Source organism: Salmo trutta, chromosome 12 (assembly GCF_901001165.1).
Source record: "Salmo trutta chromosome 12, fSalTru1.1, whole genome shotgun sequence".
NCBI classification, from domain to species: domain Eukaryota; kingdom Metazoa; phylum Chordata; class Actinopteri; order Salmoniformes; family Salmonidae; genus Salmo; species Salmo trutta.
Genome location: NC_042968.1, coordinates 33,086,661 through 33,113,775, shown reverse-complemented (window position 1 = coordinate 33,113,775; position 27,115 = coordinate 33,086,661). Strand labels below are relative to the sequence as shown.

Sequence of the window (27,115 nt, the reverse complement as noted above, 5' to 3'; positions counted from 1 at the left end):
TACAGTCAGAATACTGAACCCCACAGGCAGTGGCCAAGTACACCTGTCCCTAACCAACATCCCTACAGTCAGAATACTGGACCCCACAGGCAGTGGCCAAGTACACCTGTCCCTGTCCCTAACCAACCTAACCATTCTACAGCCAGAATACTGGACCCCAGAGTGTGAAGTGTACTCAGAGCAGGTAATCTACTCTTTTCATGTGTCAATCTAATTATCATTTTCTCCAGGTATTTAGTGTTTGGACATGGAGTTCCTCCTGACTGCAACAAAGGCAAGACTGTAAATAAAAGCTTTAATTCCAGGTGTGCTATATTAGGGTTGGAGTGAAAACCGACAGCAGGGTTGGAGAGCCCTGCAGTATACACTACATAGGCCCTCTGAAATATACAGTTGATACACAGCAGTCTGGTTTATGTTGTAGTTGCCTGTGTGGCTTAGTTGGTAGAGCATGGTGCTTGGATTGTGGGTTTGATTCTTTCTGGGGACACACGCATGCACACACACACACACTTTGGATAAAGGAGCTTCCAATATTTCTCTCGAAAACCAGTTCTTCCTTGACAGTGTTGCAAAGAAAATGTCTAAACCCCTCCAATATAATGATCAAGTTTAAACTTTCACTACATAGCTTGTAGGCCCCAACCAGGAGTAAAATATTTTCATAAAACGGAAGAGTGATTTGAATTCTGGTTTTCTGTTTAAAAACATTTTACTCCTGGTTGGTGCCCACTACCCAGTGAATATAACCGGTGTCTCAAGGAAAGTGTTCAAAATCCCAAGGTACTGAAAAGGGTCCCACAATCAAACACATTGGTCATATGCAGATTCATCCATATCATGACAACCATACGGGGTACAAAAAAAAATACAAAAACACGTTAACCCTTTCCCCGTTTAGCAGTAACCGCCAATCGTTCTGTCCCAGTCAATTTAGACTGCAAAACAGTTTATTCAGTCATCCAGTCACCTATTCAAAAAAGTGTAGGCTATAAGTTGTAGCTTAGGTTGCCAATGCAGAATATTAAATGAGAATAGAGGGGACTGAAGTCACAAGAAACAGGGGAAGGTTTAGGAGTTGGTGAGGGTTTTTGGTTGGTGTTTTCAAGAGATGGTCTCAATACACATCTTCAACATAAATAATAGATGTGTGTACACACACACACACACACAATCTATCCACTGACAAACATTGAATCATTAGGTGAGGGTGAAAATGTAACAAAGAATGTGGGGTAGTGATAAAGTGAATGGGTAGACAGAAGAAAAACTGGAAACCCCAGAGGGTTGGGAAACATGGTAGTAACGGCCACGTGAAGTAGAACCGAAATGTACAAATAAAGAGAGATTTCCAAAGACATGCAAGACAAACAGAGGTGGAGAAGTGGAAATATACCGGAAAGAAGCAGACGTACCATTAGTCGGATGCTTTGCAAACGACACAGAAAATCTCTTTACTGCCGGCATAGACAACAACTCTGAGGAAATAGAAAAAGGTCACTAGTGTTACCATCGGTCACAGAGCACCTGCAAAGGGTTTGTGTGTGTGTACACTGGATGTCTTGGTGGGAGGGGTGTTAACTCTTCTTGAAAATAGTTTTTCTGGCGTTAGGTACAGTGTCAAAGGTGGGACGCATTTAGGGGCCATAGCAGAAAAGTACACAAGTTACTAATAAATAAAGGTAAATAAAATAAAACTCCATGTGAAGTGTTTGTGGTTCTAAGAGTTAAGATAAAAAAGGGACATCAGAGGGACAGAGGCAGGATCTTTTGGAGGAACACGCTAGATGGTCTATAATTGACGAGGTACAAGGTGTGTTAGAAGTGCGGACAATTTCAAGATCAAATTACAGGCACATTGGATGAAAATCTCTCATGATGACAGGACGAAATGAGACGGCTGGAAATGTAGGAGATGGAAGACAAAAAAGGAAAACAAAAACCCATTTCCCATCTTGACAACTTCTCAACGATTAGGGACATTTAGCGGTACGTATGATGTAGGCCTATACACGCCCCCAACTCCAACCACTCCCTTCAGATGTGTTGCGTCCCAAATACAGGAGGAGAGAGATATGGTGCGTTTGATTTAGCTTGCCCATTCCATTGTGAATTAGGTTATCAGCCCCCCAGGTGTGCCACGGTGCTGGGCAAACTATATCAAAAGCTTGGAGTATTGTTCAAAGTAACAAAGCATCAAGACTGACAGCAGCAAAGTACTGCTCAACACCATTTTGCTGGAAGGAGGTCAGCTTCAGACACATGCATGCACACACAAGCACTAATCATGTCAATATAGGTTCTTCAAAAGGGACTATGTATGAGAACACCAAAGATCACAGTGATCTCTGATTCAGATGTTTTTCATGATCACTAACCAGAGTAAGGACACGAATGATAGACTTCATGGAACAGCAGACATGATGAGCGAGACTCGACACCGAGCGAGACTCGACACCGAGCGAGACTCGACACCGAGCGAGACTCGACACCGAGCGAGACTCGACACCGAGCGAGACTCGACACTGAGTGAGACACAACAAGACAACCGAGAAGATGGCAGCCCAATAGAAAAACAGCTATGACAACATCACAGTGACACCATGTGGACAGCAAACTACAGACAGCTTTGTCGTCCCATGTCTTCTGGTCTAGAGAACACAAAAGACAATGAACAATTCAAAAGCTTGACCGCTACGTAAAGTTGGTATGTACAGGTAAACACAAAATGGCATCTCTTGACCGTCAATGACAGCAATTAATGATGAGGGCATTCTCTCCATAAAAAAAACAAAAACAAAACTGTCATTTAGGCTCAAACAGATCCAAATACAGAATGGCCTAATCACTCATATGTGTGTGTCATGATATCAGCGCAAATATGTGCATATATGCAAATATGTGTGTATTGTAAGAGCAAACATGGCCAAGTAAGAGTATGGACAACGGCATACTGTGCTCATCATTGAATGGGACTTCAGCTAAATCAACTACTGGGACTTTCTACTAGAGCACCAGAGCCATCTGCTGACCGAGTCTCATAAATACATTCAACTCTGATCAGGAAACCATGGGAATGTTCTAGAAAGAATTTGAAAATATACATATACAAATAAATCTTACAAGTCCATTTAGAATGTCTTACAAGTCAACATTATAAAATAGGTCTACAGATTATTTGTTCTCCATTGAACTGAAGATAATTTATACAGCTTTGACATTTAGCCTAGTTTCTACTGGACACTTGATATGGAAGCACTACAGATGTTTCACAAGAAGTCTTTACAGATATTTCCTAATTATACTGCAGCACTATGTGCCAGAAGGTTGATATTGAAGGAGGCAGGATACCTACAGTAGTGAGTTAGATAAGTGTTCTATGTTAGCCTTATTGCGTGTAAATAGTTGTAAGACCATGTTAAACAGATATGAATACCAAAACATGAACCATGCAACAAATATGAGATCACAACAGTGGTGTAACATCTGGTTTAGGTCAGGGTTTCTATGGGAATATGTTCAGCTGTGGCTACTACCTTGTGGCCCTAATTGATCTTTTCAGGCTTTGTGCTTTGCCAGTCTTTAAGGGAGAAATGCCATCGTCAACTGACAAACTTATGTTCCATATTCCAAAAATGTCAAAGCTCCTTAACCTGGGTGTCACACTGTTTCTATGTGTATCAATGCAGGCTACATCGTGGTCTTGGCAAGACAACAACTTGGCTACTGGCTAGAATTTACCATTTTCACACTATCGTGCCGACCCAAACTGTGCTGGCTTGGATCATTTATTTTCATATTTCTCCTTTACCGCATGGTTCCAGCAACTACGGTGGATGTGACCAGGCCAGCTCAGCTTGGTTTGGCTCAGTAGTGTGAAAAGCACCAAGGTGCATTACAAGCATGAAGGGAAACCTGCCCTGCTTGGTGTGTGACTATGCAATGTGAGGGATGGTATGGAGGTCTGGTGGCCAGCAGTCTAATGCAGGGTTAGACAACCATGGTCCTAGATAACCACAGGGTGTGCAGGACCAGGGTTGCCCACCCCAGATCTAACAATACCCATCCACTGTGTCTCTCTAGGCTACAGGAATTAGAAACAGGACCTTGGCTACATACCGTCTTTATAGGACAGGCTGCCTGAGGAGAACTTTTTCCGGTGTGTGCGCGCGTAGTCCTGCAGGTTGGGGGCGCTAGAGGAGCCTCCCAGGACAGTGGTGCTGAAGAGTCCCGCACACTGAGATCCTGTGGGAGGGGTGGGGGAATTAGTCACCACAACACAACATGCAGTTATTCAAACAATGCTCTGACTCAGTTAGCATGAGGGGAGAGAGGTACTTAGCAGACCTGGGTTGAAATCCTATCAAATACTGTATCTGGGCTTGTTGAGCTTGTCTGGCGCAAAGGACCAAACAGAACAGTTTTAAAGTGGAAACCGTGGGCGGCAGGTGGTTAGAGTGGTTAGAGCGTTGGGCCAGTAACCGAAAGGTTGCTAGATTGAATCCCCGAGTTAACAAGGTAAAGATCTGTCGTTCTGCCCCCAAACAAGGCACAAGGCACTGTTCCTAAGCCATCATTGTAAATAAGAATTTGTTCTTAACTGACTTGCCCAGTTAAATAAAGATTAAATAAAAAAATAATAAATAAAACCCTGTCCATCTGGCACTCACTCCAGGCAGACTAGAGCTAAACACTATTTGAAATCTAGTATTTGCAAGATTTCAAATAGTGTTTGAACCCAGGTGTAGTAGTCACATGACTCCCCATACTAAGGTCATTCAACATCCTGACTCCTAACCTATGCAAGGCCAAGGGATCTACTGTAAATAGACTTATTATGAGCCACTAGGCTTATTTAACACCCTTTTCACATTAGCGCTCCGACTAGACCTTACTGGCTCTGATAATATGTGGTTCAGCTGGTAAGAGAGTGACGCTAGCAATGTCAAGGTCGTAGGTTCAATTCCTAAAGGTATCACACACAAGCATAAGAAATGGAGGCACTCACTGTACTGTAAGTCACCTTGGATAAAATAATCTGCCAAATGGAATATTATCATTATATTTAGATTGTGATGTTCTTTTCACATGATCCTTTCCAGCACAGTTCCAGCAACTATAGTGGGTGCGTAACCAGGCCAGCATGGCGCAGCTTGGCTCAGATGAGTGGTGTGAATAAGGGTTTAAGTCAGTACATGTCACTTCATAGTTACACAGATGCAGTCAAATATATTGGCAGCTTTGCATGCTTCACTATTTCTTCTAAAATAAGTTGACATTTAAAAAAAAAATTGTGCACACATGTATTTGTTTGGTTTACAACTGCACATCATTTTATTTTTACTTTGAAGAGAAAAAACGAAGTCTTTTTTGTAAAGAAATGACTAATTACACAAAATTCTAATTAATTTGGTTGGAGGCAAGTGATTCTTGTTTATGTGTAATTTATTTACTGAAGTTGCTGGTGCCTACCTGGTAAAAATATCCATTCAAATCAGTTTTAAAAATCTTTCTCCATTGACCTCCATTTAAAAAGCAGGAAAACACCATTGTGCATTTCAAATGAACCCTATTCCTTCCTAATATGGTGTTAATGACCGTGGCCCAAGTGATTCAATGTTATAAAGCTAATATTAGCAATCAAACCAGTAAGTTCAAAGGAAGTTTGTCAGATGTTAGAAAAATCCAAAATTAGAGTAGATGCACTTGGACACTCAAAAAAATTGTCATTAGGATGGTTAATCATAAAAACATACATTTTTACCAAAACTCAGATAAAAAAAATAAATCAGTGACAAGATGACTACACATCCCTACAATCTTAAAACTGAAAACCTGGCTACCACTTGAATAGCCCTCCAGCATGGTCCGTATGCGCCCACGGCAGCTACGCCTCCGGCATGGTCCGTATGCGCCCACGGCAGCTACGCCTCTGGCATGGTCCGCATCTGCCTAGCTAGGCGTCCGGCATGGTCCCTATGTGCCCACAGCAGCTGGGCCTCCGGCATGGTCCGTATGCGCCCACGGCAGCTACGCCTCTGGCATGGTCCGCATCTGCCTAGCTAGGCGTCCGGCATGGTCCCTATGTGCCCACAGCAGCTGGGCCTCCGGCATGGTCCGTATGTGCCCACAGCAGCTGGGCCTCCGGCATGGTCCGTGTGTGCCCACAGCAGCTGGGCCTCCGGCATGGTCCGTGTGTGCCCACAGCAGCTGGGCCTCCGGCATGGTCCGTGTGTGCCCACAGCAGCTGGGCCTCCGGCATGGTCCGTGTGTGCCCACAGCAGCTGGGCCTCCGGCATGGTCCGTGTGTGCCCACAGCAGCTGGGCCTCCGGCATGGTCCGTGTGTGCCCACAGCAGCTGGGCCTCCGGCATGGTCCGTGTGTGCCCACAGCAGCTGGGCCTCCGGCATGGTCCGTGTGTGCCCACAGCAGCTGGGCCTCCGGCATGGTCCGTATGTGCCCACAGCAGCTGGGCCTCCGGCATGGTCCGTATGTGCCCACAGCAGCTGGGCCTCCGGCATGGTCCGTATGTGCCCACAGCAGCTGGGCCTCCGGCATGGTCCGTATGTGCCCACAGCAGCTGGGCCTCCGGCATGGTCCGTATGTGCCCACAGCAGCTGGGCCTCCGGCATGGTCCGTATGTGCCCACAGCAGCTGGGCCTCCGGCATGGTCCGTATGTGCCTACAGTAGCTAGGCCTCGAGCATGGTCCGTATGTGCCTACAGTAGCTGGGCCTCGAGCATGGTCCGTATGTGCCTACAGTAGCTAGGCCTCGAGCATGGTCCGTATGTGCCTACAGTAGCTAGGCCTCGAGCATGGTCCGTATGTGCCTACAGTAGCTGGGCCTCGAGCATGGTCCGTATGTGCCTACGGTAGCTAGGCCTCTAGCATGGTCCGTATGTGCCTACGGTAGCTAGGCCTCTAGCATGGTCCGTATGTGCCTACGGTAGCTAGGCCTCTAGCATGGTCCGTATGTGCCAAGCTAGACCTGTAGTATTGTCCATAGTACATTTGACATTTTAGTAATTTAGCAGATGCTCTTATCCAGAGCAGTAGTGAGTGCATACATTTTCATACCGGTCCCCCGTGGGAATCAAACCCACAACACTAGCGTTGCAAGCGCTATGCTCTACCAACTGAGATACACGGGACTAGTACCTAGCTAGGCCTCTAGCATAGTCCATAGTACAGTATCTAACTCCAGGTTGATTTCTGTCAGAAATCGACTGTGAGAGCACCAATGCCACCCCTCACTCTACCACCATAGGCTTTAATGACAGTTGGGGTGATATAGGTAAACACAGTTGCCATAGCTACAGTGTAAGGGAAGTTGCCCTTAGATGCTGCTCTAAGGTTCATTTTGCATTCCCCCCACTAATGGTTAAGGCTAGGATTGGGGGAGGGGAAACTGATCCTAGAGCTGAGCGTGTTAGGGAGCAGGGAGGAAGGAGACACCCACCTAGACCACTCTGCTTCATCTCAGGGGACTGGCGAGAGCAGGAGGGGAAGAGACGGTAGCTGCCTGCTTTGGATGAAGACGTCTCTGACAGGACCTGGGGTGACACATACACACATTATATGGTAAGGAGCAAATTCAGAGCGTCTGACACCATACACAGATCTCCATCACTGGCTGCCAGACTGAAGGACCACATGTGACCTCTGCCAGATAGACAAGTAACTCAGAGCAACAACACAGCAGGAAAGCCCTGGCTTATGGCTGCATCCTAACTCATGGAACACAAAAGTCTTATAGTATATATTTATAGTTTAAAGATGCTTGTAATCCTTGTCTCATATTTCACTGCTGCTGCTACTACTACTACTACTACTACTACTACTACTATCACTACTCCTACCTCTGGCTTTATTGACAATAGAAAGTTGTGTGTGTGTGTGTGTGAGATTTTACCTCCATAGACCCAGTCTTGCGGTTGCGAATCAGAGGGGATCTCCGGTGGATGCCCATTGGCTCAGAGAGTGGCAGGGCCCGGTCGGGCTCATCACGTGATAGATCCTCCAAGCTGCCAGGGTCTGTCTGTTTCTGATCATTCTGAACCAGGAAGAAGGGTGCCACAGACATGGGGTGCGTGCACAGAACATATTTAAAAAATACAATATACCATACCCACACACTTCACAGGGCATTGATGTACCACTAAGGGCACTTTCACAGTTCCCTGTATGATCCGGATGCTGGATCGTTTGGTACCCAGATCCGCACTATAAAGCATGCGTGAAACTCAAACTTTGGCTGAATGAATCCTGGACCTGCCAGAGTGGTGGGATCAAGATCCAGGACCAGAGTACCAGGCTTTGTGACACGGCAGCCCGAGTAACGTTAAACTTTTGCCCGTTGTAAACAAGCTAGCTTGCTAAGTCATGTAGAATGTGCATCTTGCAAATTGCACCGTGAAACGGTTATTTTCAGTTCTTGTTAAACCATAATATATTTTGTAGAATTCTCAGAAATGCCTCATAAAACCAAACCAGGGTAGTGAATTTCATATGTGAAAACATCCTATTAGATTAACATTAGGACCAGACATTAAACACTTACCTCTGCAGAAGCGGGACGGAAGCCAAAGCCCATTGGTGCCTTCTCCTCCTCCTCGCAACCTTTGACCCCAGGGCTGAAGTGAAGCTCCACATGGAAACGCTCCTCTGACGATGGGTCCTGAGGGACAGCACAGAGAGGGCTTAGTGAAAGAAAGGGAAACAGACACACACCTACTACAGAAACACACACACCACTACCTTGTTGTTGTCCTCATACAGCATGATAACTATCTGGGTCATGTAGTTGAGTTCAGAAACGGCACCAAGGTAGTCCATCGCCCGCTTCCACTGCTGGTCCTTCTCCTCCTGTCACACACACACACACACACCAATTATTGGATCGAATGTAGTTCTGTTGCTGTTGTTCAGGGAAATGTAGTTCTAGGTAACCGTAGTTCCTCTGTGGTAGTTATGTGCTTACGTCGAGCAGGCCTCCGTAGCGGAAGGTGCTGAGTAGAGAGTGGACGTGACTCTCGCTGGTGAAGTACAGACGTGTCCGCACGTGGCGACCTGGTGACATCACTCCTCGAGAGTACCTGAGTCGCCAGAGAAACAGAACATCAATGTGAACAAAGACATAATTGACTGAGCTACAACTTCATGTTGCTGTTGCCTTTACACGCAGATCTAGGATCAGCTCACCCTTTCCAAATCTTAACCATTCAGAGAGAGAAAACGCAACTGACCTTAAATCAGCGTCTAGGTGCAACATGACTATTGCTGCCCTGTGAGTCAAGACTCACAGTGGATGGAGTTTGTTGACTGACTCATCCTCGTGGGTCCTCTGGAGGTCCAGCTGGATCTTCTTGACCAGAGGTAGGCAGTAGGCGTATGCTATGTCCAGCTTCTCTACTTTGTTAATGCCGTATTCCTGAGGAGAATACACAAGTCGTGAGCATTACTCCCTGCCTAAGACACACAGCGGTCAGAGCGTTGCTATATTTTCAAAGTCTGGGAGCATATAAACAGTGACTGGTGTCCATCAACAGTAGGTATGAGGATGTCAGCCAGAGCTTGTGACAGCCTGTGGAGTTCCAGAGTATCCATCTACCGCTTACAACTGACCCACCCAACCCTCCTTCCTCATCTGTGGTATGATAATATCAGCGAGGGCGTGTGACAATCTGAACAGCTCCAGAGTATCCATCCATCTCTCCAAACATCCATCCACCCACCCACCCACCCCTCCACTCCATCCATCCACCCCTCTCTCCACTCCATCCATTCCACCCCTCCTTTCCTCCCTCCCTCACCTGTGGTATGATGATGTCGGCGAGGGCTCGGGACAGCCTGAACAGCTCCAGTGTGTCCTCCAGGCCCAGCGTGGCGTTGTGCTGCACGTCGTACTTCACGCAGTCATAGATATCCGGGATCTTGCTGATGTCGTAGCGGCCACTCTTCATCCGGAAGTCCCGCTCCAGCTTGGACCAGCGTTGCAGCATCAGCTCCAGAGACTCACTGTGGTACAGCTGCAGGTCTGAGGGTCAGGAGGAGAGGAAGTAGAGGACAGGTAGGAGAAACACAGTAGTCTGGGATTGGTACAGATCAATTCAAATTGTGTTAGTCACATGCGCCGAATACAACAGGTGTAGACCTTACAGTGAAATGCTTACTTACGAGCCCTTAACCAACAACGCAGTTAAAAAAAAACAAAAAAAAGAAAGAAAAGTAACAAGTAATTAAAGAGCAGCAGTAAAATAACAATAGCGAAACTATATACAGGGGGGAACTGGTACAGAGTCAATGTGCGGTGGCACCGGTTGGTCGAGGTAATATGTACATGTAGGTAGAGTTATTAAAGTGACTATGCATAGATGATAACAGAGAGTAGCAGCAGATCCACCTCGCCTTGTGCTGTATTGATTGCCAATGTATGGTTAGCGTTCAACATTGTACCGAGCTGAAATAACACCATCACAGTGCTATGTTAACAAAAGGGTGTACCTGCAGATTTGGGGTCCTCTAGTCTCTTGCGTATCTGGGAGGTGAGACTCTGGATGAGTGTGTAGACCTGGTCGCATGTCATCACAGGGTTCTCCACAATCCTCATAGAGTTAACCACAGAGGCTGCACCTGTAGGGGCCAGCTGGACGGACACACACACACCTCGCTAAAGAACATTATGCAATAATGAATAGCTTAAAACATCTAAATCCGCTTTGCTTTCATTACAACCAATTACAGAGCCCAGAATGATCAAAGAGCAGAGCAATAACATAGAACAATTTCCACCCTCCTGTAGCAATCACTAGTTTCTATACATCATCTCACTCACGTATGAGTTAGCCTAGCGCCAGCTTGATTTAGCCCAGCTCCAGCTTGATTTAGCCCAGCTCCAGCTTGATTTAGCCCAGCGCCAGCTTGATTTAGCCCAGCGCCAGCTTGATTTAGCCCAGCGCCAGCTTGATTTAGCCCAGCGCCAGCTTGATTTAGCCCAGCGCCAGCTTGATTTAGCCCAGCTCCAGCTTGATTTAGCCCAGCTCCAGCTTGATTTAGCCCAGCTCCAGCTTGATTTAGCCTAGCTCCAGCTTGATTTAGCCTAGCTCCAGCTTGATTTAGCCTAGCGCCAGCTTGATTTAGCCCAGCTCCAGCTTGATTTAGCCTAGCTTCTGTCCTTTCCCATTCAGTAAGATGCATTAGAAATGAGGAGGAAACTAAAAGCTTCAGAAAGTATTTGTGGAAAAGGGAGCTTGTTCCGCTTGCAAACCTCATTAAGATTAAGCCCTTCCGGAGGCTAGATTTACTTTAGAGACTTTGTAACAATGCCCATTTCTTTTTCCCTCTAAGCCGTTTTCTTTATAGCTTGTGTTTGTAATGGAGGTAGTATGGTGATCTACCTATGCTTTCCTGATAAGACTCGTGTCAGCGCCCCAAGTTAATGCCTAGGCCTGATAAGACACATGTTAGCTCCCCAAGCTAATGCCTAGGCTAGGGCACACAGACGACCCGAGTTTGATACCTGAGGCACAAAACCAATGAAAACATCCCGAAGTGGAGTGAATGGGCAGGTACTATCTACTAGCCTGCTTTCGTTTTGCATTGTACAAACTTTTGCTACGGTGTGCCCTGAACACTACCCAGGTCGGTTGCACTTAGTGATTGGCTGAGCAGGAATTCAATGAAATCAATTACCCTATCGTAGTCCTCCTCGGTGAACTCCTGGTCTTTCTGCATGATCTCGTGGAGACGGGCCTTGACGCGGTGTTGGCAGCCGCTGAGCGAGTCGCTGTCGTTGTCCAGCAGGCCGTTCATGTTGGCACTCTTCACCATCTGCACAAGGATGGGCGTCAACTCTCCCTCTAACGCCAGCAGACCCTGCCAGGGAAACACTCAGATAAACACATTTACACACACAAAGAGCTTTGACCTCTAACCTCTGACGCCTAGTGGTTACCTTGGCGAAAGCTGCGGCAGTCATCTGCACTCTGCCCTCGTCAGACGCGTAGATCTTGAGGTCGTGTCGGTACGTGCTGTGTAACCGTAGCAACCCGCAGCCAGGGAACCCAGCGTAGTCTCCTAGAACAGTAGACAATGATCAGATGTTTTTTTCAGTGAACATAGTTGGCAACAGTGTTTTGGTGTGTGTGTGTGTGTGTGTGTGTGTGTGTGTGTGTGTGTGTGTGGGGGTCTCACCTTGTCCTCCGGGGTACATGCAGCGGAAGGCCCTGCCCAGCTCTTCAGCCTGTACCCTGCCTGCTGGGGTCAGCTCCCCTCCCCACTTCAACACCAGCAGCAGAGAAGGGCACTCCTTACGTGTGTCTGTGGAACAACACATCAGCTTAACTAGCAATCAATTCAATCCTACGTATCGTAAAACCTCAATTGAATGCCCAGTCTGTGTGTGAAGTGGAGTTTGGTTGGAGACCAGTACGTATTGTACTCAGGCATTTAATACAATTCCTATCACTGATAGCCCAGTTTGAAATTGACAACACTTTTGTTACATTTAGCACACAAAGCATTTGTTACAAAATGAGAAAATGAAGATTGTGCAAAAGTAACTGCAGATAAGCTACCTACCACTCTGTGATAAAACTCACTAATTGGCAATACCGACGGTGTTTTTGACATGCAGGGCTCAAACGTCTAGCGCTAGATAGAGAAACTATGACTATGAACTGGAGCAGAGTGGAAATTTGATGTGTTCATGTGAGGAGAAACTGATACCCAGCTCTTACTAGAGACCAGCGTTTATTTGCTAGAATGTCTAGTGATATCTGGCTACCATAAGACACTGATGCTTGCTGGAGGCTTGGCGCGTAAGGGACGTTTTACAGTAGAACACTTTTTCTACAAATGCAACTCAGACATATAGTACGTGGTGCTGGTGGCTGGGGGAAAGCCCCTTATGATCTAAGCAGTAGAGGTGAAATGTTTCCTCCGTTTTCTCCATACCTTCCTCCTCGCTGGATGTTTTGGGCTGCCCATGGGGCAGGTAGGTGATCTGCACTTTTCTGTTGATCCCAGAAAAGTGGCCATACCTGGAAAAGACAGGAATAGAAAAAAGGGAGAACCACGTGTTATGACTGTTCCCATGTCCAGTCAATCATGCATTGAATAGCCTGGGTGTCAGTCTGTTTCTGCTTCAGCCAACTTGTCATTGTCTAGCTAGCCAAAACGTGCCTGGAAATCAGGGACTACGCAATGATAGTGTTGTTGAATGCAAAACCAGTTAGTCACAGACATTTTTTTTTAAAACAGCCTCAACTTTGTTCTAGCTGCTTGTAGATAATTTGTCATCATCATAAACTAGTTACCAGTTCAAAGAGAACCGATTCACTCTTCCTCAATCTTTCAAATATCTAAGAATTACATCTGATTGGACTATCCTGCAGGTTCCATACACTACTTTACAGCTTTGTGATTGCACAGACAAAACTGGACATTATGTGCGTTGTCCAGTTCATATTTTTCCGCAATCTAGTTGATGACATTTCGATAGAACTACGATGACCCAGAAAGTCAAGAAGCCCCAGGTGAGATTGTGTGCCTAATAACACGTTGGCCTAGTTAGACACGTCACTCACATCTCCAGAACGGTCTTCAGCTGCTCCAGTTTGGATTTCTTCTCTTCGATCTCGCAGTCTTCTCTTCCATCACCCAGTTCTAGCAACAGTTGCCGAGCTATGTCCAGTACCTCCTAACCACACAAAGGAGATGGACAAAATGACAAAGCCATCAGAGAGATGGAATAGAATGTATTACTTTGAGGAAATTATTTTAACAGTCTTGTGGTTTACACAAAATGGACAGTTGAAATTAGTCGTGTCAAATGGGATTCCTACACACAGCTTTGACCATCTAAACACAGGAATTGATACATTTGCGATCAAAGAGCGGTACGATGGCTAACTAAGTGAATTCTTTCAACCCACATTTAGTCAAGTTAGTTATATCTTACTAAGTACAGATGTGGTCAAATGAAGAGAAAAATCTAAATGTACAATTTATTTCTTCATCTTGATCCTATGCAGTTGTTAAACACACACACACACACACACACACACACACACACACACACACGTAAACAAAACAAAAATTAAATGAACAGATTTTAGAAGAAAGTGAATCATGCAAGAGTGCCAATATATTTGACCGCATCTGTAAGTTAGCCAGCCAGATGTATTATTTACAGTTAGTTAGAAATCCCTCCTACACTCATTTGCTAGCTACCGTAACACGTTTCCAAAAATGACAAAGTGGCTAAAGTGAGTAAAATAACAAAGATCAACAGTGAAGTATATCCCCTAAAGGTCTACATACTATAGAAGAAACAAGAAAAGTGGATATTGTTTGTATAATATCAACTTTTCAGTACAAAGGCCTTTCTCAAGACCAGAAAGGCCTTTGTACTGAAACGTTGAAACTATAATGCCCTCTTCTCGTGTGGCTTTGTTGGTCGCTCATTCTATTTAGTTACCTGCAGTTGTTTGGGCTTCTTCAGCTTCAATTTCCCTGTCTTGTAACCCCCGTATTTGTCAAACAATTCAAAAAACCTATTGAAGAAAGAAAGACATTGTATTTTATACCAAATGTAGTCAAAAAAAATTATAAAATAAAAATATAAATAAGAGATCAAGTCACTTATTTTGATTATTTACATTTTGATTATTTAGCAGATGCTCTTATCCAGAGCGACTTACAGGAGCAATTAGGGTTAGGTGCCTTGCTCAAGGGCACGTTGGCAGATTTTTTAAAATCTAGTTTGTTTGGTATTCGAACCAGCGACCTTTCGGTTAATGGCCAATAGGCTACCTGCCGAGTCGTCATGGAACAGTGGATGTCATGAAGTTTAATGACTGGTAATTTGTCAGGATTATTATGACACGATTTAAAGACTTAAGAGTTAAATAAAGGTTAAAAATAAATAAATAACATAATTAAGGGGTCATTGACGATCATGACTTCCAAGGCATTACACCTAGACTTTACATACAGGGTTACCAAAGAACTCACATGGGATTCCGCACTTCCATCTTCATCTTCTGCTTAGGAGTTCGGTCTCCGTGGCGGATTATTGCGATGACACAGCGTAACTCCATCCTGATTGGAGGGAATGTGACAGTAAAAAGGAATACGAGTGAACAATGATGGTAGGTTGGGGTAATGACTTTTACCCCATCACTGGCATGTCTAAATAAGCAGAAACTTCACAGTGAAGCCAGTTATCTTTGAGACAGCAGTGGTTTTGATGTTGTGGCTACAGTAAAGTTGTACATTTGTCTACCTCCTCAAAGTTTTTGCGCCTACAAGTTTGTCTTGGCAACGTTTTAACGATCATATGCACTAACATACTAGTCTGTGTGTGTGAGACTCACATGGTGCCAGATGTGGTTGGGACGATGGGGATGTCCTCAGCCTCAGTAGGGATGGACCAGGGGATGTGGAACTGAGGAGCTAGCTCCCTCATCACTATATTACTGCAGAGGACAAGGAAACAGTTCACATCATAGAAATACATTATGGTTAACATACAGTCAACATTTACCAACATCTGGATCTTCTGACGGATTATTAACTTCTATGTAACTAGTGAGATAATGATAAATGCAAGTCATCTGTAGTACCATTTGTTTCCCCACTGACATTGCTGATAGCTACTTTATTGAGGAAACATGTACTTACTATGACTGAGATGTGATTGTTCCACCTAGCTATTTTAAGATGAATCCACTAACTACATGTCGCTCTGGACAAGAGCGTCTGCTAAAAATCATAACAAAACAACTGAAATGATTCAGGATCAGCTGTCCCAAACGACACCCTAGGCTACCTTTAATCAGTTTGTGCTGAACTGGACTAGTTGTTATTGGCTTACAGAAGGGGGGGGGGGGGGGGCAACCTTGATCCTGGAGGGTGCCAGGTTAATTACAACCCAGCACCAACACTAAACTCAAATAACCAGGCTTCAACAAAGACCACAATTAGTCTAATCAGTTGTGCTACAGCAGGGTTGGACCAGGAGTCACAACACTATGCCCCTGTTGGACCAGGAGTGACAACACTATGCCCCTGTTGGACCAGGAGTCACAACACTATGCCCCTGTTGGACCAGGAGTCACAACGCTATGCCCCTGTTGGACCAGGAGTCACAACGCTATGCCCTGCTTGGACCAGGAGTCACAACGCTATGCCCCGCTTGGACCAGGAGTCACAAGACTATGCCCCTGTTGGACCAGGAGTCACAACACTATGCCCCGCTCGGACCAGGAGTCAGAACACTATGCCTCGCTCGGACCAGGAGTCAGAACACTATGCCTCGCTCGGACCAGGAGTCAGAACTGCCATACCCCTGGCATAATGTAACCCTATGAAAACACAATATGACCGAAATAGCCCTCTGGCACATCGTACCCCAGGATCTTGGCACAGTCGTCGTAGTACTTCATGGAGTTCTTGACGAAGCTGAAGCCGTTGACGTCGCAGACGTAGGAGTGACCGTTGGCTCGGAGAAGGTCAAAGCCACACACTGTTTGCTGCAGGGGGAAAAGACAGTCAGATAGGAATGACATGCAGGGTAATTGGGGGTGGCATTATCGAGAATATCAATCAGGGTAAGAGGGGGAAAATGTACTTATTGAGGGTGTGTGTTTGTTGATTCTCCTTTATATGACCTCAGCCTCTGTTCTGTTCTCTATTCCCTTATCAATCAAAGTGATTGATCAGCTTGAGAGTGCACTCAACAGGCTGCCTGGAGCTACAGTACATCAGACCTGGGTTCAAATAGTTGAAGTACTTTCTTTAGCCTGCCTGGGGTGCTAGGTGGGTGGGGTTTGCACTTTTCTATTGGTCCCATTGCAACAGGCAAGCACAATCAAGCACAGCTAGGGTATTGATAAGGGAATTATATAATAAAAGGTAAATGAATAAAGAATAGATCCCTGAAAGGTAACTGATTAGTAATTAATAGTTATGTAGCATGTGTAATGAATAATTAAAGTACTGAACCTAAGTCCCATAAGGTCTAGTAGAAGACCCGGGAGGAAGGGAAATGTGTGTGTGTGTTAGTTAGACTAAGGGAACTGTAGACATGTGTTTGACCCGACCTGGAGAGACATAGGAGAAAACAGGGAGTAACCTTCAAGGTCCCCCTAATCTCGAGGGAAAGGAACAGGCAGCGCTGGGTAGTGATTAACAGTGGTGAGAAGTCCGGAGAGGGATACAATTCACCTACTGTTCGTGTGTATGTATGTGCATAGGATATCTATTGTTTGTGTGTAGGTATGTGCGTAAGCGGGGAGTGAGCATAAAATGAACATCTTTGTGTAATGTACGGCAGAACGTTCTCTGAATAAACTGTACAGACCTTTTGCAGAAAGCTGAGTCCTTGCCTAATTATTCTTAACTCAGTGGCTTACAAACCGTGGGGATTAGTCAAGGCTTATTGATTGTTAATTATTATCATCGGGATTCGAAAATTCCCGTGACAGGTATCTAAAATAGCATTCGAACCCAGGTCTGAACTGTGTACCAGCTCATCAAATAGAAGAGGGGCAAATCAATGACCAATTCCACGTTGACCCATAGCCCCTACCCAGAGGCACTTGATGTAGATTTTATCCAGAGTAGCAAATAGTTCACACCTATCGGCTATTCAGTATAATGTGGGAATCTATTCAGCACCACGTGGGAATCGAACCCACAACCAACTGAGCCATAACTGACCTTGAATGCCAGGCAGACCTTGCGGGCCACTAGTTTCTCCATGGCGGTGAGCATGACGGGGTAGCGGATCTCCTTCCCCTCGCTGTCTCTCTCCACCTTCCCGTCCAGGGCAGGAGACTTCCTGGCCTCAGCGTGGGCATAGTCAGGCCCCACCGTATACACCTGAGGACACAAACACATGGAGAGATTTAGTACACACACACACACACACACACACACACCACTCGCATAAGACAAACAAACATGCATAGATACAGACAGATAAACAGAAATACAGACTGACAATCGCATAACACACACCTTAACGTCCGTCCCGTCCGTTGGCATGAACTCTTCGTAGATGTAGGAGCCAGTCTTCCTCACGTTGCTCTCTGGTGAGTACACACTGCTCCGGCTCCCGATCTACAGGACAGAGAGGCAACAGCGTCAGAACTACGTACTGTCTACAGCACTGGTTCCCAAACTCCTTTAGCTCTGTAATCAACTGAAAGCTGTTGGGGTAAACTACCAACTAAACAGACCAATCATTCTACAACTCAGAATAAAACCACCCACCAGCAGGCGCCCAGTGGACTAAACACTTGGGAAACACTGCTCTTCACACGATAGGATTACATTAGGACTGAATGAACATCCACCATACAACTCAACTGTAACCAGAGTCCAAGAAAGAGACTAGGGTTCATTCATCAGTACACAGTGTTGCACATCGCTTATGATCTATTCCGTTTCAGAGGAAGAACATACAGCAGCTTACTACAGTCGACTTGGATTGAGAGGGATACTAATACTGTGTGTGATAAAATCAGCTATTGGGATCGAAATGGTTATAAATCCTGACAAAAACATTGGCCCGTTTTATGACAGGTTAAACAGTCCCGAAAGCCCTCTGAGAATGTGAGGTGAGATCACACTGAATAAAACAGACTAGGAGTCAAATAGAATTTCAATGAGCTGTTGTATATTTGGAGGACTACGTATTACTATTAATATTGTAAGGTGAAGACGCTGATCTTGGGTGAGTTTTGCATTTTTCCCACTAATGGTTAAGTTATGATTGGGGAGTTGATCCTAGATCTGTACCTAGATGACATTTCACCTCAGAGCCTGTTAATAGAGCACGAGGTAGGCCTGGCAGTTGTCATAATCAAGCAATTGGTGTGTAGTTAAAAACATACATATAGAATATGGAACATATAGATCCAGTCACGATAGCTATATTCTATCGGGACGTTTCCCAGACTCAGATGAAGCCTAGTCCTGGGGTGAATTCATTAGTTGTACATCGTAGCAAAGTTTTGGACGATGTTTTGAAACTAAAGGTTGGTCCATCCCAGTTTTGTTCCATTCCCGTCTGCTTGGTTCCGTTTCATTCCTAGTGAATACATCCTTGGATTAAAAAGTGCTTGCTTTTTAGTCCAGGACTAGGCTTAATCTGTGTCTGGGAAACGACCCGATAGAATATAGCTAGATATAGAAAACATAATAGTTGACTGAAAGTATCACAGTTCAGGCAGTATTTAAAACAACTGTGAGGGCCGGGATACTTATGAAGCCCTATATCTTCTTCCCCAGAGTCAGATGAACTCATGGATACCATTTTTAAGTCTCTACATCAAGTATGAAGGAAATTCAAGAGACTAGCATTTGCGCCATGACTAAAAGTCTATGGTATAACCTAGCATGCTATCAGTTACCATAGACTTCCAGTCATTGCGCTAACACTATTTTGGTAGCAAGTTCCTTCAAACTGCATGCAGAGAATGTTTTTTTTCATCCACGTGTTCATCTGAAAAAGGGCTTCATTGCCAAAATCTTGAAGTATCCCTTTAAGAATGTTATGACTAAAAACTAAACCTTAAGAGCTTATCCTCATCTTTACTTTACCTTTAGTTCTATCATCTACAGTGCATTCGGAAAGTATTCAGACCCCTTGACTTTTTCCACGTTTTGTTAGGTAACAGCTTCATTCTAAAATAGATTTTGTTTTATTCCCCTCAATCTACACACAATACCCCATAATGCCAAAGCAAAAAAAGTTTTATAATTAAAAAAAAACTGAAATATCACATTTGCATAAGTATTCAGACCCTTTACTCAGTACTTTGTTGACGTTCCTTAGGCAGTGATTACAGCCTCGAGTCTTATTGGGTATGATGCTACAAGCTTGGCACACCTGTATTTGGGGAGTTTCTCCCATTTTTCTCTGCAGATCCTCTTAAGCTCTGTCAGGTTGGATGGGGAGCGTTGCTGCACAGCTATTTTCAGGTCTCTCCAGGCTGTGTGCTTATGGTCGTTGACCTGTTGGAAGGAGAACCTTCGCCCCAGTCTGTGGTCCTGAGCACTCTGGAGAAGGTTTTCATCAAGGATCTCTGTACTTTGCTCCGGTCATCTTTCCCTCGATCCTGACTAGACTCCAGTCCTTGCCACTGAAAAACATCCCCACAGCATGATGCTGCTACCACCATGCTTTACCATAGGGATCACCTCCCTGACCAAGACCCTTCTCCCCCGATTGATAAGTTTGGCCGGGCAACCAGCTCAAGGAAGAGTCTTGGTGGTTCCAAACTTCATCCAGAAATGTTTTTGTACCCTTCCCCAGATCTGTGCCTCGAAACAATCCTACCTCGGAGCTCTATGGACAATTCCTTCAACCTAATGGCTTGGCTTTTGCTCTGAAATGTACTGTCAACTGTGGGACCTTGTATAGACAGGCGTGTGCCTTTCCAAATCATGTCCAATAAATGGAATTTACCACAGGTGGACTCCTATCAAGTTGTAGAGACATCTCATGGATGATCAACGGAAACAGGATGCACCAGAGCTCAATTCCGAGTCTCATAGCAAAGGGTTTGAATACTTGTAAACAAAGCATCTGTTTTTTACTTTTAATACATTTGCAAAAATTACTAAAAACCTGTTTTCACTATGTCATTATGGGGTAGTGTGTAGATTGATGAGGGGGGAAAAAAGTATTTAATTCATTTTAGAATAAGGTTGTAAGATAACAAAATGTGGTAAAAGTCAAGGGGTCTGAATACTTTCCAAATGCACGGTGTGTGTGTTATAGCATAACAGGTGATAACCGAATCCAGACCATCCATCAGAAAATAACAGGTTCCTTTTCTTTGTTCGAAAACACTGTTGTAGTAAAGTGATGGTTGTTCTCCTCCCTCTGTCAGAACAGGAGGTCTGCATCCCAAATGACACCCTGCTTCCCTATGTAGTGCACTACAAGGGCCCATAGGGCTCTAGTCATAAGCGTCGCACTATATTTGGAATAGGGTGCCATTTGGGACGCAGCCTAGATAAAACCTAGGCCGTGTCTACACTTGACAGTTCATGCAGCTTTTGTATTCTGATTAGAGTTCTGATCATGGAATTCTAGACCTGCATTTAAATGTATCTACCGTGTCCACATTGTGTCTGGATTCCCTTTTCCCACATAATATTCAAATGCATGTATGCATTCTGCAAACGGTGGAACCAGCTAAATCTGATAACAACTGGATGGCAGTAGCCAACTACTGTAGCTAACCTCTAACTAGCCAGAAAGCAACGTTAAAGGGATTGCATAACTCCAGCCAAACCGAAAATATTTTCTCTAAATAACCTAGCTGGCTAGCATTTGAAGCGAGCAAACACGTTCCTCACATGCTAAGAACACATTTCCTCCAATGTTTAATGAAAAAAGGTGCCCCTCGCTCCCAAAACACACCATTTCTGGAGACCTGTGGGCGGACTGCTGATGACGTCACCCACTGTATGCGCTTTTGGTAGCCTGATTGCGTCCAGACTGAGGAGAAATCCACACACAATGCATCCCTGACCAACTCCTGAAGTGGTCAGCCAGATCTGAACACAATCTGACCTGTCTTTTCAATGTGATCTTCGTAATCTGATAGCAGAGGTTGCATGTCAAGTGTCAACACAGCTCTAATGTCATCGTGTTCCTGCCTGGTTGAGGAGCCCAGCCAGAGTGAGTGCCTGGTGTGGCTTCACCTATTTCAGTACACTTAATGTGTTTTAGAATAAGTGCCATTACGGCTATGAGGATCCCTTCGGTTGGGGCTGAGGGAGGAGAGGAAGTGTGAGGGAGAAAGAAGCCTGGTCAAAAAGCTACCCCAGGGCCTTTCCCATGTGGGTTAGACAGAGGAACGGATTGGGGTCATTTTTTAAGGGGTTAACGGCTTAGGGATCAGAATGTGACCTTTCTGAAGAGGCGCTGGCTTCCCCCTCCCGCTGAGGTGGGGTAGTAGATGTAGACGTTGTGGTCTTCAGCACAGACGGGTTTCTCCACAAAGGGTTTAGGGAACACCTCCCCATTCACCTCCACATGGTCTTCTCCTTCGACCAGGTTACACTCTGGGGAAGACACACAAATACAAAGTTGTATTCATTAATGCACACCGCAGCTAAATGGTTTGCAACAGAAAACATTATACAAAGAAAATGTGTTTTATTGGACAAGTTCAGGTAGCCCCTCCTAGTTTCGGTCCATTTCTTCCATTCAGTTTGTAGTGAATACGAACCAGGTGCATATTGTCAGTTCATCGTCATATTCAGATGATGGTCAGCCCTTTCAACTGTAAATAGTATGATTCAACCAGTTGAACCTGTACATTACATAGTCCCCGTTTCAAAAACAGACAATTACATGTCTTAGTATACCATTGACAGTCCGTACAACCATGCCCTCATACACTGAAGTGTTGTTTTATCAAAATTCTCAAAGTATCATGGCAAGCAAACAAAACATTAAGCAAACTGAATTCCCTGAGGAAATCTGACTGCTAATGTTAGAAACGTGTTTACTCTTCAAGCTACAGCACACAGTACTTGACATAAAGCAGGTTTTTAAAAGGACCAATGAGTGGAGTCTGCTTCATGTTCTTTTTTTGACATTGAAAATCAACTATCATGATAACACTAACTGACAGCTCTACCTTAACTGAGAAAGGGTTGTAACATTTTAGAAGCATTAGACCAGAACCTTGATAGACTAAGTTTGAACATTAGTCATGAAGATCAGGCTCGTTGTTACATCTACTGGCGTGACATCTAAACTGTAAATTGAGGACGCTATTCTACCGCCATCACACCCATCAGGGATGAGGAAGACATAACCCATCTAGTGAACTCTACCTTGCGGGACTGTGTTCAATCAGAGTATTAAAAGGGAAAATAAATGGCCTCCAAGTCACGTCACCACACTCAGATATAATCACAGTATGCTCACAACCTAAGACACACTCATAACTGCAATATTTACCACAGGAACCAAAGTAAACCAAGTCAGTGTCCCAAATGGCACCCTATTCCCTATATAGTGCACTACCTTTGACCAGGGCCCATAGGGATGAAGGGAATAGGGTGCCATTTGGGACATTGTCCGACATCCCCCCAAGGCAGTGTTGGTCTAAGGCTGGAGAAGTCTGTCTGGTGTTTATACCCAGAAGAGAGAAAAACCGAGACCTCACTGGAAAGTGGTTTTATTCTTTCTCTAACTATAACCAGGTTTCCATCCAACCTTTTTATGCGAGTAAAGTACATTTCGGATAAAAGGTCACGACAGGCCTGAAGGAAACTGCTAATTTGTTGGTACATTTTTCAAATGTCGACAAAACAAGATTCGCTAGACAAAGTGAGATATTTGTACGTCTGTAAAATGTATTATGCGAGAAATGGTGAAGGAAAAACCTTGATGCGCAAACATATAACCATCATATAAAGTCACACAATGTTATGTTGTGTGGTCCTCCCACTACGACATGAGAAAGCATGCAGTGTATTAGGCTACAGATAAAATAAGTTGATGAATTTCACAGGGGGGTGAAAGTGCAGTGATGAGCTTGATGCTCCTTTCCAATAAATATTGAGGGTCTTATTCTGGTGCCATGATGACCGGCTGCTGTTTTCAAAATAAAAAGATGTATCTTGCTCTTTTGTTTATAATAGGAATCTCATCATATAGGTAGCCTACCCGCACTGTATCTGTAAGTTGTTGGCTAGAGCGTACATGTAAAGACCAGTGGGGACATTCGCTATATGAAACAACATTTTTGGTGGCAAAACGATCAGTAGAGTTGTAAATGCAATGGAAACCCATTTACTTGTATTTATATATATATTTTTTAATGGGAATTTAAACAGTTGTTTTATGTGCACTACGTCATAAGGCACAGGTTTATATCCGTAACAAGTAAATTGGTGGGAAAACACGCATATTGTTTTCATGCTGATTTTTTAATTATTCACATGAAAATCTGTCAATTGGATGGAAACCTCGCTTATAATCACGTCTGGCTACGTTGAAAAGGATATTTGGTATTTTATTTGGATGCCCATTAGCTGTTGCAAAAGCAGCAGCTACTCTTCCTGGGGTCCACACAAAACATAATGATATAATAATACAGATCATCAATACACAAGAACAGCTCAAGAACAGAGCTACATACCTTTTTTTTTTTTAAACGCACATGTAGCCTACATATCAATGCATACACACAAACTATCTAGGTCAAATAGGGGAAAGGCGTTCCTTTATCGGTTTTTTAAACCAGGTTTGCTGTTTACTTGAGTAATATGAGATGGAACGGAGTTCCATGCAATAATGGCTCTACATAATACTGTACACTTTCTTGAAAATTTTTTCTCGATTTGGGGACTGTGAAAAGAACCTTGGTGGTATGCCTGGTGGGTAAAGTGTGTGTGTGTGTGTCAGCTGTGTGTAAGTCGACTATGCAAACAATTTGGAATTTAACACAATGTTTCACATAAAAATAAGTAATGCAGTCAGTCTATCCTTAACTCTTAGCCAAGAGAGACTGGCATGCATAGTATTTATATCAGCACTCTGATTACAATGAAGAGCAAGATGTGCCGCTCTGTTCTGGGCCAGCTGCAGCTTAACTAGGTCTTTCCTTGCAGCACTGGACAATAATCAAGATTAGACAAAACTAGAGTCTGCAGAACTGGCTTTTTAGAGTGTGGTGTCAAAAAAGTACAGCATCTCTTTATTACAGACAGACCTCTCCCCATCTTTACAACCATTGAATCTATAGGTTTTGACTATGACAAGTTTACAATCTAAGGTAGCACCAAGTAATTTAGTTTCCTCAACTTGTTCAACAACCACACCATTAATTACCAGATTCAGCTGAGGTCTAGACCTTAGGGAATGAGTTGTACCAAATACAATGCTCTTAGTTTTAGAGATGATCAGGACCAGTTTATTACTGGCCACCCATTCCAAAACAGACCGCAACTCTTTGTTAAGGGTTTCAGTGACTTCATTAGCTGTGGTTGCTGAGGTGTATATGGTTGAATCATCAGCATACATGGACACACATGCTTTGTTTAATGTCAGTGGCAGGTCATTGGAAAAAATAGAAAAGAGGGCCTAGAGAGCTGCCCTGTGGTACACCACACTTTACATGTTTGACGCTGCCATTAAATAAAACCTTTTGAGTTTTATTAGATAGATTGCCATATTGTGGATTCAGAGCTAAGGTTGAAAAGCCATAACACATACGTTTTTTCAACAACAGGTTAGGGTCAATCATATCAAAGGCTGCACTGAAATCTAACAGTATAGCTCCCACAATCTTCTTATTATCAACTTATTTCAACCAATCAGTCATTTGGGGAACGTTGAAGAAATGTGTCAAAAATGGAGCTTACATGATTCCTTATTCCACATGTCAGAGATGTGATGTTTGTTCTATGTGATATACTGTATAAGTTCCTAGGGAGAATACAACACTATGTAAGTAGTGAGAAATACATCCTGCCTAAGACACACAGGGGTAAGTATGGGAGCATCTGAACTGTGAGACAACGAGCCAGCCTCCCTGTGGAACGCTTTAGACACCTTGTAGAGTCCATGGCTCAATGAATTGGGAGGTGTGTGTGTGTGGGGGGGGACTCCGGGATGCTGGCATTCTAGGCAGAGTTCCTCTGTCCAGTGTCTGTTCTTTTGCCCGTCTTAATCTTTTATTTTTATTGGCCAGTCTGAGATATGGCTTTTTCTTTGCAACGCTGCCTAGAAGGCCAGCATCCCAGAGTCACCTCGTCACTGTTGCCATTGACACTGGTGTTTTGTGGGTACTATTTAATGAGGCTGCCAGTTGAGGACTTGTGAGGCGTCTGTTTCTCAAACTAGACACTAATGTACTTGTCCTCTTGCTCAGCTGTGCACCGGGGCCTCCAATCCTCTTTCTATTCTGGTTAGAGCCAGTTTGCGCTGTTCTGTAAAGGGAGTAGTACACAGTATTGTACGAGATCTTCAGTTTCTTGGCAAATTTTCGCATGGAATAGCCTTCATTTCTCAGAACAAAAATAGACTGACGAGTTTCAGAAGAAAGGTCTTTGTTTCTGGCTATTTTGAGCCTGTAATCGAACCCACAAATGCTGATGCTCTAGATACTCTACTAGTCTAAAGAAGGCCAGTTCTCTTGCTTCTTTAAACAGCACAACAGTTTTCAGCTGTGCTAACAATTGCAAAAGGGATTTCTAATGATCAATTAGCCTTTTAAAATGCTAAATTTTGATTAGCTAACACAACGTGCCATTGGAACACAGGAGTGATGGTTGCTGATAATGGGTCTCTGTACGCCCATGTAGATACTCCATAATTTTTTTCTTTTTTACATCTCCAGCTACAATAGTCATTTACAACATTAACAATGTCTACACTGTATTTCTGATCAATTTGGTGTTATTTTGCTTTCCTTTCACAAAACAAGGACATTTCTAAGTGACCCCAAACTTTTGAACGGTAGTGTATGTATTTCTATCAAAACGTTCTACAACATAGTGCCCTGCTGAACACGCCCAGTTATCTTGGAACCCTAATGACTGATTTACACGACAGGGCCGAGAACAAGAACTGTACTGGCTCAGTTATTTTATTTTCACATTGTCCTTTCTAGCACAGTGCCAGCAACTGTGGTGGATGGCTAACCAGGCCAGCCCAACACAGTACAGTACAGTTTGGCTCAGTATTGTGAAAAAGGTACAAGGTTTTAAGAGTGACCAGAAAGGTATAGCACCAGTAGAGGTGACAGGGACAGAATATTGACCATTCCTGATGGGACCGTCAACGCTTGACCTTTGGGGACTGCACACTGACCGTCTGGTTTATCTGGGTCGCGGTTCAGCACAGCGTAGCGTGGTAGATCGATGCCTTCCTGCTGCAGGATACGATACACCTCCCTCCTACAAAACAGACAAAACATAACACTCAACATTCAAGTGAGAGATAGTCAGCCATCTCACTTAACGTGAATGCTGTATATCTAAGATTGCACAAATCACCACGTGACACCACGTGACACCAGTCCAAACAATGCTGGTCACACATCACCACCAGTAATCACCATAATAGAAC

At 44.2% G+C, this 27,115-nt stretch overlaps 1 protein-coding gene across 7 annotated transcripts in view; it reads right to left on the bottom strand.

The window, feature by feature from the left end:
• The window catches only part of ppip5k1a (diphosphoinositol pentakisphosphate kinase 1a), a 46,856-nt gene that overhangs the window by 12,740 nt on the left and 7,001 nt on the right, over nucleotides 1-27,115 (bottom strand). For 4 of the 7 annotated variants that reach the window (XM_029768026.1, XM_029768025.1, XM_029768027.1 and 1 more), the window contains 23 exons: nucleotides 26,858-26,943; nucleotides 21,935-22,089; nucleotides 18,025-18,126; nucleotides 17,725-17,886; nucleotides 16,414-16,535; nucleotides 15,378-15,479; nucleotides 15,016-15,102; nucleotides 14,480-14,555; nucleotides 13,587-13,699; nucleotides 12,955-13,040; nucleotides 12,193-12,318; nucleotides 11,954-12,075; nucleotides 11,692-11,874; nucleotides 10,504-10,645; nucleotides 9,813-10,036; nucleotides 9,303-9,430; nucleotides 8,981-9,095; nucleotides 8,758-8,865; nucleotides 8,561-8,677; nucleotides 7,913-8,053; nucleotides 7,460-7,553; nucleotides 4,120-4,245; nucleotides 1,416-1,478 (listed from right to left, as the gene is read on the bottom strand). In XM_029768026.1, coding sequence (XP_029623886.1) covers nucleotides 1,416-1,478; nucleotides 4,120-4,245; nucleotides 7,460-7,553; nucleotides 7,913-8,053; nucleotides 8,561-8,677; nucleotides 8,758-8,865; nucleotides 8,981-9,095; nucleotides 9,303-9,430; nucleotides 9,813-10,036; nucleotides 10,504-10,645; nucleotides 11,692-11,874; nucleotides 11,954-12,075; nucleotides 12,193-12,318; nucleotides 12,955-13,040; nucleotides 13,587-13,699; nucleotides 14,480-14,555; nucleotides 15,016-15,102; nucleotides 15,378-15,479; nucleotides 16,414-16,535; nucleotides 17,725-17,886; nucleotides 18,025-18,126; nucleotides 21,935-22,089; nucleotides 26,858-26,943 — 2,780 coding nt within the window. The remainder of the gene's footprint in view (nucleotides 1-1,415; nucleotides 1,479-4,119; nucleotides 4,246-7,459; nucleotides 7,554-7,912; nucleotides 8,054-8,560; nucleotides 8,678-8,757; nucleotides 8,866-8,980; nucleotides 9,096-9,302; nucleotides 9,431-9,812; nucleotides 10,037-10,503; nucleotides 10,646-11,691; nucleotides 11,875-11,953; nucleotides 12,076-12,192; nucleotides 12,319-12,954; nucleotides 13,041-13,586; nucleotides 13,700-14,479; nucleotides 14,556-15,015; nucleotides 15,103-15,377; nucleotides 15,480-16,413; nucleotides 16,536-17,724; nucleotides 17,887-18,024; nucleotides 18,127-21,934; nucleotides 22,090-26,857; nucleotides 26,944-27,115) is intronic. The other 3 variants (XM_029768028.1, XM_029768030.1, XM_029768032.1) reach the window with 1 other exon arrangement.